General features: G+C 37.4%; 1 protein-coding gene and 1 pseudogene across 1 annotated transcript; one reads left to right on the forward strand and one right to left on the reverse strand.

Moving 5' to 3' along the window:
• Positions 1-4303: 4303 nt before the first annotated feature.
• Positions 4304-8746, forward strand: LOC112520161 (annotated as a pseudogene).
• A 519-nt stretch (positions 8747-9265) lies between these two features.
• Positions 9266-12747, reverse strand: LOC112520397 (probable ADP-ribosylation factor GTPase-activating protein AGD6). The gene is made up of 4 exons (XM_025128779.1): positions 11865-12747; positions 10934-11023; positions 9543-10083; positions 9266-9469 (listed from the first exon to the last, which is right to left on the reverse strand). The coding sequence occupies exons 1-3, from the start codon at positions 12666-12668 to the stop codon at positions 9544-9546; spliced, it is 1434 nt and encodes a 477-aa protein (XP_024984547.1). The 5' UTR covers positions 12669-12747; the 3' UTR covers positions 9266-9469; position 9543.
• Positions 12748-14756: the final 2009 nt, after the last annotated feature.

Here is a 14756-nt window from a genome sequence, read left to right on the forward strand (position 1 = left end):
CCTCTGATTGATTCTGTTTACTACAGTTTCTGATTGGCAAAATGGGTGATGAGCAATGATGATCACATATTTTAAGTCAGTTAAGTTGGTACCAAGTACAGTTTTCCTAGAAGGGTGTCCCGGGCTATGCCAAACACAAGACTAATCCCAACAAATTGCACATGTAAGACATCAGCCTTGATAAACTCGGTGGCTACAATTGTTGTGGATACCATGCATATTCAGCAGCTGGTATGCTAATATTTCTAAAGGAAAATGGATCAAATGGGCTCATCCTCTTGGTATTTTGAAGTCAAACACAATGAAGACTAGTGCTGAACGTTGCGTAACGTCATCTTCAACCTACCTCCAGTGTACCAATGCGACCGCTAAAGAATTGCTTATACACTAAACAGCTGCTTATATATGCTTACTAAAAGACTGACTTTTATTCATATTCAATTCATTAGGCCAACATGAAACTAAGAAAGATAGATGTGTCTAAGACGGATTCTCGTGCTTGCTCTCGCATGTCAGATACTAATTACGTTGGTACCCATTTAATACTCGGTACCAACCAAGCTTGTATACATGGTATGGTAGTATCAACTGACTGTAATTGATACTAGTTGAATTGGTACCCATTTAATCGATACAGTTTGTTCACATGTTGGTTGGTTTTATTTGGTAAAAAATTACAACCCCCAAAAGCTGATACTGATGTTGTCACCTTTTGCTTCAAAGTGCGTGCTTGGATTATCCCAAAGAGAACGAATAAACAAAATTTCATCGGTCAATATCTATCGTAATCGACGTTTGAATTATATGTTCAATGGAACCTAAGCACATTTAATGTTTGGAGAAAAAGGTTTTTTCATGTGTAGTCAAATGAACTCATTCTAATGTTGCTCCAAAGTGGCAATTAACATCATATTGTTATATTATTCCCTCTTCCATATAGATATAAAATATAAGATACCTGGAGTGTCTGATTTTTATATCAACGGTTTGATATAAAATATCTGAGTTGGGTTCAAAAGATAATGGTGATAAAAAAAAATACAGGAGTGATCAGATCACGTGTGATTTTAAAACTCAAATAACGTGTAAAATTATATGTACCTTGTGTGACGTAGGTCGAGGGTAAGTTGTCCGCACACCTATTTTCTGTAATTGCATGTAATTTGACTGTTCTCATGTTTTCTTATTTTGACACTCTTTTTGTTTGGTAATCTTTCAGAAAAATGCATATACATATACATATACATATACATATACATATACATATACATACATACACATACAGACTTGGGATCACGTGAGACCCGTGAAACCACTTTTTTACACTTGAAACTTCACAGCAAAACGTTGTGAAGGTAACCTTTACGATATTTTTGCTGTGAAGGTTCGTTTTTTTTTATTCATCAAAAGTACTTGTCATGATATGATATCTGAATAATTATTGATTAATTCACATAATTTATTAAATATAAAAAGTATCATTAATATAATTAAGGCCTTTATAGAAAGAACTATGATATCTGATTTAACTTTGTTTTGGACTAAGAACTCGGTAAGGATTAGGTGAGACTGTCAGACCCACGTCGCTTATAGTTTCAAAACCTAGGATCATATCAGTCTTTGTTCCATATTGTACTCTTTCTAGCTGATTGAATCGTGCCCAAAAAAACCGAGATAATGTTCATCTCTAGTAGTCTAATGAAATATTTTTTTTGAAGTATATAATATTTATATACGGCAAATAGAACAAATAAACTCACACACTCTCCTCACCTTTGGTGATGTTTGAACCTTTGACTTCCTAGGAGGCCAATGACTCACATACCGCTAGGCCAAAGATCTTTTGATTGAAATAATTCTTTTAATGTATAAATTGGAGTCAAATTTATTGGGATATCAATTTGTAGACCAAATTTGGTGCAACTTATTGCATAAACATTGAAGATGCTCTTGGTTTACAACCTCAAAATAACATGAATTATTACATTACCTTGTATATATAATTTCAGCATCAATGCTTTTTGTATAAATCACATCTTGAATTTGAAAGACACACAAACTCATTGCTAATGTTTATACTTCTAACACTGAATTGGTAATTGAGCGATTTGGGGATCGATTGCTGTGAGAGATCGAGAAATCTGAAAATCGAGAGCTATGAGAGATCGAGAGATGAAAAATAAGAGGTATTAAGTGATCAACTTACCACTTAAAATTTCAGATGAAACATTGATGTTTTAGCTTTTATTTGAAAAAAAAAAAACAAACAAACACTCTTAATACCAAAAACGTCTGACCGAATCAGACTTCAGAGATATTAAGAGCTGAAAACAGTGCAATCTGGGTAAAAAAAACACATGCTGATTCAGTAAGTGGGATAAGAATGCTAGTTGGATAGGTACATGGTCAACGCCTTTAATCAGATCAGTCTCTAGGTAAACATGTTGATACTGGCCGAGTCAGTCGTGTTAACCAAATCGATAATAAAAAGATCATGAAGAACGCTGTGTTTAAGAAGTTATAATCAGAAATGACGATTTTATTTCTCGTGATTTAAAAAAGATAGAATAGAATCATGACAAAAATTCATGTGAACTTATTTATTGATTATTCTTACTTTTGTCTAACATTTTGGAATCATATTCCCACAAACTAAGGTTCTATTTGTAGATGCATATTATTAGATGATCTCAAAATTTAGAAAAAGAAAAGGATTGAAAGAGAAATATAAGGGCAAAAATGGAAAGAAAAAAAAAACTAATATCGAAACCGTAAAAATCAACCAAAATTGAACGGAGGGAAATAATTCATTCATCGTGCATACAACATCAGACTGGACAAACGAGAATAAGATGTCAAGTAAAATAATTGTGTAAGGTTTTGGAGTTTTAATTTGATATATGTAGTTTAATAATTTATCAATCTTGTCTTATCTCTCTGATACTTGTTCTACTTATTTTGGTGGGACAGAAAGATGGTTTTTTGTCTCATTCAGTTCCGTTCTATTCTAATCTAATATTACGGTGAACATGAGACAAAAGTTTTTGTTCTGTCATGTTCCACATACCAAAATACCAAACTAACTGTTACGAAAGAATTTTGATTTGTAAAACCACATATACATTCGAAGTTTTTTGATGACTAGCTATCACGTCAGCAGATACAAACACGTTCGTTCCTTATGGGTTTTAGGTTAAATGTATCATTATATATATGCTAAATACACGGGAAATTGACCAAAATAGCTAACCTCCTCCAATCAAATGCACTTTTTAACCATTTTTTCAATCAAATTCTCATTTTAGCCAGAGTTTATGCAAATCCTTGCACATTTATGTAAAACCCATCTTCAGATAATAATAATAAAAAAAACTTCACGCAAATTTGCGTTAAGATTTTTTTTTGACTTGAAAACAAGCTTTACATAAATGCCTGTCTAAAAATGAGAATTCGATGCCAAAAGTGGCTTAAGTAAATTTGGTTGAGTAGGTTGGTTATTTTGATCAATTTTCATAAATGCACTGCTGCCTACTAATTTTCTCCTCCCATGTGTCAAAACCAAGACTTGCTTTTAGATTTTCAATATATGATTTGACTTTTAAACTTAAAATGGTCAAGAACCCATCTCACCACTACAAAATTACACACACATAAATATAAAGTATTGATCATAATTAATGAACCTTATTCATTTTCTATAAATATTCAAATCATAATAAATGAACTTTCATCATTTCCATAAATATCACAATTAATTGGGTTGCACTGGTTGTACAAATGAATATGGTTGTATTTGAAATATACCCTATATATATATATATATATATATATATATATATATGTGTGTGTGTGTGTGTGTGTGTGTGTGTGTGTAAGTAAAGTCGAGTTCAAACGAGCATGATACCCATTTAAGAAAAATAAAAGAATGATGGAATCACATGTGATTTTATACTAACATCACGTACAAATGCACATGTGATTTACGCCACTTTGCCCCACGACCTAAAGACGCGGCCAAAGTTGTCCACACACCTTTTTTTTTACTGTTAATGTAAAACCACATGTGATTTTGCACATGATTTAATTGTTTTCGTATTTTTTTAAATAGTTAGTATTCTCATTTGCACCTCCTCTGTAAGCATATATATACATACTATACGAGTGAGTATTCTGAATGAAGAAAAACAGAATAAGCCACGACCAACACATTACATGGTCTATAAATTCACATTTTTTGGGCCCTTGTTCCCACCAAGTTCTAAAAGAAAAAGAAAAACACACACACACACACAAAATCTAGAACATGGTGTTGAACGTAACCTCCGTTAAAGCATCGTCGGATGGCGTATGGCAAGGCGATAACCCTCTTCGCTACGCGTTTCCATTGCTCATAATCCAAACTACGCTCGTTATTTTTATCAGCAGAACGCTCACTTTCTTCCTTAAACCTCTTCGACAGCCTAGAGTCATTGCCGAGATACTCGTAAGTCCAATAACTCAACTACATTCATTTCTACCTATGCAATATTTTTCATTGCGTAGACCATCTTTTCGATCAATATTCTAAGAAAGATGGGCCGCTTACTTAAGAAATTGGGTTATAATGGTCATTATATTGTTGGTAAGAACTTACCAAAAATATTTGGTAAACACTCTTAGTCGGGACAACACTTACTCGGGTCAGCACTCTTACCCGGATAGCACTTACCCGATAAGAGTTGGTAAACAGCGCCTAAGTCTCTCCAGTTTCACTACACCAGTATCTCAGTCAGCAACATTTGTTGATCCATATGTGTTGTTAAACAACATTATCTCTTACCCAATAAGAGGCTATAAACACTTCGAAAACAACCTCTCTTAACGTCTGTTTATTAGCAACTTAATGGGGATCACTTCCTATTTAGTCAGCTTAATGATATAGAAAATAGCTTATTCAGTAAGCTTCTAGAGGGGAACTTTTATGCAGAAAACCATGTTTTTCCGAAACTGTCCATCCCAATTTTAAAATATGTTCATCCTATCTATGAAAAAACTCTCTCAAACAAAAACTTTTCCAATCTATACAAATAAATTAATCCACATATACAACTTTATCTACACAGGACTTGATGAAAAACCAACCAACAGTACTTGTCATCTTGCTACTGAAAGAGTAAACAGTTTAACATTTTTGTTCTTAACCTATGCATTGTTTTGATGGTAACCTGGATTTTTTCAGGGCGGAATTCTGCTAGGGCCATCGGCGATAGGCCGGCACAAGGAATTTATGTCGTGGGTTTTCCCATCGTGGAGCACGTTGATTCTCGAGTCGGTGGCGGATATAGGTCTCTTGTTCTTCCTCTTTCTTGTAGGACTTGAACTAGATCTCGCATCCATTCGTCGGAGCGGGAAGAGAGCATTGGGGATTGCGGCAGCCGGAATCCTGTTACCGTTCTTGTTTGGGATCGGAATCACGTTTCTACTCCAGGAAGTTGTTCCCGGAGCAGATAAAGTTGGTTATGTTCAATTCTTGTTGTTCATGGGAGTTTCCCTCTCCATCACTGCCTTCCCGGTGCTTGCTCGAATACTAGCGGAGCTCAAATTGCTAACGACCCAAGTAGGGGAGATAGCCATGGCGGCAGCAGCTTTTAACGATATCGCCGCCTGGGTTTTGCTTGCCCTGGCGGTGGCGCTCGCTGGCGGCAGCCACAGGAGTCCGTTGGTGTCACTATGGGTCTTAATATCCGCTGCAGGATTCGTCGTGTTTATGGTAGTTGTAGTCCGTCCTGCGATGGAATGGGTAGCTGATCGGTGTTCAAAACCAGGCCGCTACGATCACAATGAAGAAGGATATATATGCTTGACATTAGCAGGGGTGATGTTATCAGGATTCATGACGGATCTTATCGGGATTCACGCGATATTTGGTGCGTTCATTTTTGGAGTAATGATCCCGAAGACGGGAGAATTTGCAGGGAAGTTGATAAGAAGGATAGAAGATTTCGTCTGCGGACTTTTGCTGCCGTTGTACTTCGCTTCAAGCGGCCTGAAAACGGACGTGAATAAGATACAAGGGGCGAAGGCGTGGGGGTTGCTGGGGGTGGTGATTTCAACCGCTTGCACCGGAAAGATTCTGGGGACGTTTCTGATGGGAATGTTGTGCACGATCCCGGCAAGAGAGTCGTTAGCTTTGGGGTTACTAATGAATACGAAAGGTTTGGTCGAGCTAATTGTTCTCAACATTGGCAAGGAGAAAAAGGTTTGGTTTTGCCGATGATTCCTAAGGCTATGTTCGGCAAACTACCTAGCTAGTTGTTGGCTCATAAGCTAGCTAATAGTCTAGTCATGTTTGGTAAAAACTAGCTGATAAGTTAAGGGTTGTTTGTTAGCTATATATGATTGTTTGATAGTAGCTTAATGATATATGAAGTGGCTTATTCAGTAAGCTTTTGGGGGGAGCTTTACGCAGAAAACCAAGTTTTTTCCAAACCTACCCGTCCCAATTAAAAACCACACTCCATCTATGGAAAAACCCGCACAAACAAAAACTTTTCAATCTATACAGACAGTTTTATCCATACAAGACTTAATGGAAAAGCAACCAAACAACCCCTAAATTATGGTTGCTAAATATGGCCTAAACTTTTGTTGCAAGTGAAACTCATAATATGTTTTCATGCAGGTACTCAATGATGAAATGTTTGCGATACTAGTGATGATGGCACTTGTAACTACGTTCATGACGACACCGATGGTGATGGCGGTATACAAACCGGCTAGAAAAATGTCTTCCATTGTCCACCATCGTTCACTTAAGGAATCGTCATCCCACTATCTACAAACTCAACAAGCTGAGCTCCGAGTGCTCGCCTGTGTCCACGGATCACGAAAGTCATTGTCAATGATCAACCTCATTGACTCTATCCAGTCTCCCAACACCTACTCAAACATGAAGCTCTATATTATGCACCTAGTCGAACTAACCGAGAGGTCCTCATCGATATTGATGGTACACGAGGTCCGTAAAAACGGGGCTCCATGCATCGAAAGATTCCAACTGACCAAGTCAGACTATGAAGTCGAGTCAGCTGGCAAAGTCAAGGTTCGCTCCTCGACCATCATATCAGCACTGCCAACAATGCATGAGGATATATGCCACGTGGCGGACAAGAAGAGGGCTACTATCATCATACTGCCCTTCCACGAACCATGGAGAAGAGAAGACATTGGACAGGGTTGGAAAGTGGTAAACCAAAGGGTCCTTGACCATGCACCATGCACGGTGGCATTGCTGGTAGATCGCGGCGGCTTTGGTGGTGAGAGGATCAAAGGGAGAAGGGTTTGTGTGGTGTTCATAGGTGGTCCTGACAACCGTGAAGCCCTTGAGTTGGGAGGCAGGATGGCGGCACAGCCTGCTACTAAGGTGACCGTAATTAGGCTTATAGTCAAAATTGGAGACAACGAAAACTGCATTTCCAGAAATCCAGAGGTGGTAGATATGGAGAAGGTAACACTAACCCTGATTAACAAATACATATTCAGATAGCGTATATGCATCATATATAGAGAGAGGAAGGTTCAAAAGAGAACGTTAACTATTTAAGAAAACAAGAAAAAGGTCGTTAATGTACAAAATCATATGTGATTTTACATTAACGTCAAAAAATGAAATTGGGCGACTTTCAGAAAAAGATCGTTGATATACAAAATCACATGTGATTTTACATTAACGTCAAAAAATGGAATTGGGCGACTTTTGCGGGTAAAGTCGCGCCAATTAATGTATGATTTTGTACATGAATCATATATGATTTTGTACATTAACGACCTTTTTCTTGTTTCCTTAAATACTTAGCGTTTTCGTTTGAACCTACCAATATATATATACACACATACATACATAGAGGGAGGTTCAGGGGAAACCCCCCCAAAAAATGAAAAACTGAGGAACACTCAGGTAACCATATTGGTACGATATGCACATGTGCATACACGTAATTGAAGATATTTCTTAGTTTCTATGCACGTGTGCATGTTATGCACATGTTAACAAATACATATTTTGATAGTGTATATGTATCATATATATATAGAGAGAGGGGGGGGAGGCTCAGAGGAAAATCCCAGAAACAAGTGAAAAATTGAGGAGCACTCTAGTAAATGATTCATCAGTATAATATGCACGTGTGCACAAAAGTAATTGAAGGTGTTTTTTGGTTTCTATGCACGTGTGCATACCGGACAAATTCCTTACAAATTACTTGTATGCACATGTGCATACCGTCCAGATGAACGGTTAACAATGTGCTCCTCAGTTTTTCATTTTTTGTGATTTTCCCCTGACCCTATATGCATATATTGGTTCTCACAGTTCTCAAAATATTTATGGTTCTCATTTGAACTTTCCCTATACCTAATAACTATCTAACAGGAACTGGATGAGATATCGTTAGAAGAATTCAGAAGGCGATGGGAAGGGGAAATCGAGTATGTGGAGAAGGAAACTCACAGCATCAGGGAGGAACTACTCACGATAGGGAAGAACAAAGATTTTGAGCTTGTGATTGTAGGCAGAGGTAGGTTTCCAGAGGCGTTGGTTGCAAGAATCGTTGAACGTGAAGCTCAAGATATGGCAGAACTGGGACTTATTGGAGACTTATTAGCATCATCTGATCAGGGAATTGCATCTTCTGTGCTAGTGGTCCAGAAACACGATCTAGCTAAAGAAGACGAAGGACGAACCATGTCTGACCTACATTCGGTCTAATAATCCGAAGGCATAGCTGTAATTTATCAATCCATATCATAATGTCTAAAATAGAATGACAAAATGATGCTGCCTGAAATACTATACATCATAACACCAAAAGCAAAACTTGCTATTCATTTTCAAACATATTGAACTACTTGAATAGAGCCATAACCTAAATTGGTCGAAGGTGCATTCCACATTCATTGATCATTGTCTAAAATTCCCCCCGTCCCAAAATAAATGGCAACTTTCAAAAGTAAGTGCATACTTTCCAATTCTACTTTTAATTATGGGATGTATAAATTCATTACTAAAATTGTCATTTAGTCAATTTAAAAGTGCAATAATTACAGGCTTCTAAAACTGTGCCTTTTCCATCGTGGACATTTTATTTTGGGACGGAGGGAGTAAGTACTCTTCATCTAATCTTATTCTAAAATGAATGCAACATGATTCAGTGTGGTCAATAATCAAGCATATTCAAAGTAACATTTATAGAATATTAATAATTTTGGTGAAAATTTGGAGCTCTAATGGAAATTTAACAAATGGTTTATATCACTTGTGTCTATATCAAAAGTACATAACCAGATTCACAACTGAAAATTGAGAAAACTAATCATTACAAATCCAAAGAGTCTAAATTTCAACCCAAAAACAACTTTTTAGTTGGGCAATTAGCCCTCACCATTGACAATTGTACACAATATAAACATTTTCTGAACCACAAGCCCTCATCTACCAGCACAAGGAGCGAACATGAGAAGGAAAATTTTTAAAGAACGAATTTAAGGGTGAAAAATGCACTAACCTCAGAGAAAGCCTGCCCCAGACCAGTTTCCATCTGATTTGCCGGTTTGACTTGCGGTTTTGCCATCAGAAGATGCGCTCTTATAGAAACCGTCATACCCGTCATCTTTAGCATCATCCCAACCTGCCCAGTCATCCCCATTGGCAGGTGCAGTCCCTGTGGTAGATGCATTCTTCCTATTGCCATCATTATCCCAATCATCCCAAGAGCCAGACTCCACAGAGTTAAAATTTCTGTCTGATGAGCTGACAGAACCACCATTCCCACCAGACGAAGGGACACGATTGGAAGTTCCATTTGAATTCCATCCTTTGCGTTCCTGTTTAAACTCCTGATAAACCCCATTTTCCTGTGTTTCATTTCTTAGCCAGCCATCACTCTTCCAGGTGGGATTTTCTTTGGCTAACTCTTCAACTTTCTGTGAAGCAAATGCCATGACACCTTTCATGATTCCCCATGTCTTTTGTCCAATTTCTGTGGTCTTTGCTGTGACAACATTGACGGTTTCGTTCACCTTGTGATCATAGCCCCCGTCTCTAACCTGTACGTAAAGGTGTGTATACATGAACCCCATTCAACATTTTTCTAATGTTAATTCCATTTCCATTAGGATCATAGCAAAGTTAGAAAACAAGAAATGCTTTCTCTCCGTTTCGCCAAGTCCTATCCTGATGCTGTCTTTCTCAAATAAGCATGCCACATGATTATGCAGGGGCCATGTAACACCATTAAACCAACAGCAATATTAAATCTACTAAACTACAAAAAATGCTATATTAAATTCACGTTATATGTGAGTTGAAGGCTTCAAGCAAGTGCATGGAATTGTACAAGAAGAAACCCAATTGCAAAAACCCATGGACATATAATCGCAGAACTAAAGATTGACAATATACCATTTTGTTCCTTTATCTAACACGAAAAGAATACCAAGTCCCTCCCAAGCTAGCTAAATATGTCTTCCTCTTTGCAACTTATAAAAGAAAAGGACCACGTTGCATGGGTAAAAGAAGTATCAATGGCATATTTGATACTTTAACTTGGAAAGAAATTTTCTGAACTAGCCAACTGAGAAGGAGGAAGCACTGATAATTTATCATGCCGAAGAAAGAACTCTGGTTTACTACAAGATTGTACGCACATGCAATTAGATCCAAACGTGTACAATATGGCTGGAAATCAGAGGATTGAAGGGCCTGTTCCTATATGCTGCTTAAATATGAGCTGTCATGATCATCATTACTAAGACCAACCAAGAGTACTAATTAGAAATGAAACCAGATCAAGATAATATATGGCAACAAAATGGTCGTGTTCAGATGAAATCGAAGCTACATGTGTTATATCAACAGTTCCATAAAAGTTAAATACAAAGATGGAAATGAAAAGACCTTTGTTGTGAGTTCCTTGGTGCCAGCCTGAACCACACTGGCAGCCGACTGTGCAGCAGATGCAGCAACAACAGATAACTTACCAAGTCCCTGTACGAACATATTATGGATCAGTAGCCAATCAAACATAGAACAAAAACCATAAGGTTTAATTATGCTAACAGTGTTTGTTCAACCAACTAGTCCATCTTCAAGTCCCTTTACAAAGAGTGTGTGGGCAGAAGTCACTTATTTCAATAGACAAACCATGATTGCCTTATCATCCAATGTCACAAACTCTTTCAAACTAGTTTGCAAGGAAGTTTTAGGGTCTACTTGTTTACAACTTAATGAGCTTAATGGGACTCAAGGCTTATTCAGTCAGCTATAGGTAACTGTTTGATAGTGGCTTAATGATATATAAAGTGGCTTATTCAGTAAGCTTCCAGTGGAATCTTATGCAGAAAACCATTTTTTTTCCAAACCTGCCCTTCCCAGAAAAAACACACTACTTCCACCTATTAAAAACCATCCCAAACAAAAACCTTCTCAGTCTATATTAACAGATTAATCCACACAGACAACTTTACATGTGCAGAACTTAATGAAAAACCAACCAAACAACTCCTTAGTCTTTAATCAAACTGTCAAACAGATTATCAACCTGTGTGAAAGATGAGATACACTATAATACTAGTTTATATCTTCACTGAACACATCCGGTTCAATCAATATACCAGTCATTTGTTCAGTTAAACTTTATGTGCCCATACTGTGTGGTGCGAACTTCCACCTTAATCTTGTTTATGGTAGCAAACTTCCAGCAAGTACACAACAGTGACAGATTCATGATTCATCTATACCAGTTGAACATAAAATTGCAGTTTGATACACAAGAATCCAACACAATGGAAGCATTCCCAATTCAGTACTTGGAAACAATACAGTGTACCTGAGTAACGGAAGTAAGAACATCCCCTTGTGGATTGGTCCGTGGCATGGGATTAGAAGACGACCCAAATCCTACATACTTCCCTCCTTGCGACGGCGGCAATCCCTCCGGCCGCGACTCGTTCTCCGCTATCTTCCTCGCGAAAAACCCCTCCTTTCCCGCCGCAGATGCCTCCAATTGCGACCGTGTATACATATCCTCCGTTGATCTTGACCTAGCCGGCATCCCGCCGCCGCCGCCACCGCTTCGAAAATCTCCAACAGTCTGATTCCTCCTCATACTATCCGGAGATCCAAGTCCTCTTTCATCAAAACCATTATCCCCCCAATCGCTATCCCAACCTCCACTACTTCCGCCCCTTCCACCACTCCCTACCGACAACGGAGGCTTCTTACCACCAGCACCACCTTTAATCGGACTCTCCTTCACAACCGGTGGATCTTGCCAGGGTTTTCCATCCGCCAGGGCTTGGATCCTGTTCCTATAAACCGAAGCAGCGTTGGTATTATACTTTGATACAATATCCGTCTCTTTCGGAATCCCGTACTTAGATAAGAAGTTGTTGAGGTTCTCGTTGCCGCCGGACTCCATTTTCCGGAGCTGGATCTCAGACCACGAATCCATGGTGACAGATCGGACAAATGAGATGTGGACACCAAGGCCCCGATGCTTGCCGGAACACTCTAAGCACATGAAGATACCATAGGATACGGAGGCCCACTGAGGGTTCTTCTGTGAGCAATCGACGCAGGTCTTGTTGCCTGGCTGCGATTGTAGGTCCCGGAGACGCCGTGATGCCGCCATATCAAGGAATTTGGCGTAGGAATTGGGATCTGGTTGAGATCTGGTGCAGATTTTGGTGTCCGATTTATGGGTATGAACTGTTTTCCTTTCCTTAAATGGTTTTCCAGTTGGAAGTCACAATCCATAATCCTCCCCAAATCCTTAAAAAATTAATTGTTTATTGCAATTCATGATATAATACAAAGTTTTAGTGCGTATATATAAACTAGAGTAGTGCAACTTGGGGACGGTGATTTATCCCGATCCGGTAAGGAATTCTGGCCCATTCGATTCAACAGGGACGAGTATTTCTTATTAAAACAGGTTTCGGAACCGAGGATCCAATAGACTTAAACCAGGGTTGGGGTCGGGTAGCGTATCCTCCGACCCGTCATGTACCCTCTATATAATTTTATATAATATACGTGTATATATATATATATATATATCCTAAAATTAGGTCTTGACCGGGAATGAAGATCGGGGTTTGACCATAAAATAAACCGGGGACGGGATATTAATCCTCATGCCCGCCGGGGACGGGATATTAATCCTCATACCCGCCGGGGACCAGGGAAGGGGCCGGGGGCCGTTCATAGAAACCGGGGCCGGGGAGACTCAAACTTGCCACATCCCCGTCCTATTGCCATGCCTAGTGCAACGGTGACGATAATTTTTTTAAGTGGTTTGATGTTTTATATATTACATGTCTTTTTTGAAAAGCATTTAGTGTGTTAGGTTATTAAATTAATAACAACTGGTATTCTACTTTATATGAAACCATCATATCGTCTTTTATTGTTCTTTTAGTCAATACACATTTATAGATTTTAAAAAACGTTTTCGTTCTTTTTATATACTCAAAGCTGTATCTAATTTATCATCTTACCACTGATGTAAATAATAAAACTAGTCATGTAAGAAAAATGGAATTGAAGTTTGATTTGTTAAAATATTTGATGTTGTATAAATAACAATAATAAAAAGAAATAAAGAAAATGAAATGTTTGATTCACTTAAAATATTCGAGATTCTTTCATATAAATTTTATTTATATAAAATGAAAATGAAATGTTCAATTATTACATGAAATGTTTTTCATATAGATGAAAAACAACTATTTAACCCAAAATTAGATCGAAGTTATAGATGGATATTCAATTAATATTTTATCCTTTATATAGTCATTTGTATTTTCAACTTTTCACATTTGTTATTGGACAGTCAAGAATTCACTACAATTTACCATTTGATTGTTATTACTTATAAGTTTATAATTTATTATTGGACAGATTGCATGAAAAAAGTAACGTATTTTAACTTAATTCATGTTTTAGGTAACGTACTTCCAAACTTCAATTTTGGTAAGGTGTAAAGTTTTAAACATTTAAATACCCGGGTAACCGGTTGAAACATTAACCGGTTAGATTAAAATATACATGTCAACAAATAATAATAAGTTGGATACCACATTTTTAATAGCTAGACTTTAGCCCATGAAGTCTTTAAATGCTAATATATATATATATATATATATATATATATATATATATATATATATATATATATATATATATATATATATATATATATATATATATATATATATATATATATATATATAGGGTCAGGTCTAGAGGAAAACTGTAAAAAAAAATAAAACTGAAAAACACCCTAATAACAAATTACAATTCATTTGTACAGTATCCATGTTTACGTAACATACACACGTGCATAGAAACCATATAACATATTCAATTAATTGTAGTCATATTTGCATATCGTACAGATGAATGGTTATTAGAGTGTTCTCGTATCGCTACACCCTCAAGTACGGCCCAACAAGTCACAAACCGGCTACGGACCCAACCGATTAACCAATTTGCACCAGGGCCGGACTTTTTCCGGCCTGGATCCGGGCTTTCCACGCTGAAAGTGAGACGAAAAGTTCATATAAACAAAACCCGAAAAGATGATGAAATGGAATAAATCAACACGAGAAACGTTACGTCGAGTGTGCAAACAGAAACTTAAAGCAAATCGATGGCATTTCATAAAATCATATATAAAATGCAGTTCTTTCTTTTTTTCTCATGTAGGCATTTCACC

This window comes from Cynara cardunculus (genome assembly GCF_001531365.2).
Source record: "Cynara cardunculus var. scolymus isolate 2C chromosome LG 10, CcrdV1, whole genome shotgun sequence".
NCBI lineage: Eukaryota > Viridiplantae > Streptophyta > Magnoliopsida > Asterales > Asteraceae > Cynara > Cynara cardunculus.

Excerpts from the sequence above, each read along its gene's own strand:
- LOC112520397 (XM_025128779.1), bottom strand. The coding sequence starts at position 12,668 with ATGGCGGCATCACGGCGTCTCCGGGACCTACAATCGCAGCCAGGCAAC. Across the intron at positions 11,024-11,864 it reads TTCTTACTTCCGTTACTCAG|GGACTTGGTAAGTTATCTGT; the intron begins GTACACTGTATT and ends ATGTTCGTACAG. Across the intron at positions 10,084-10,933 it reads CCAAGGAACTCACAACAAAG|GTTAGAGACGGGGGCTATGA; the intron begins GTCTTTTCATTT and ends CTTTACGTACAG.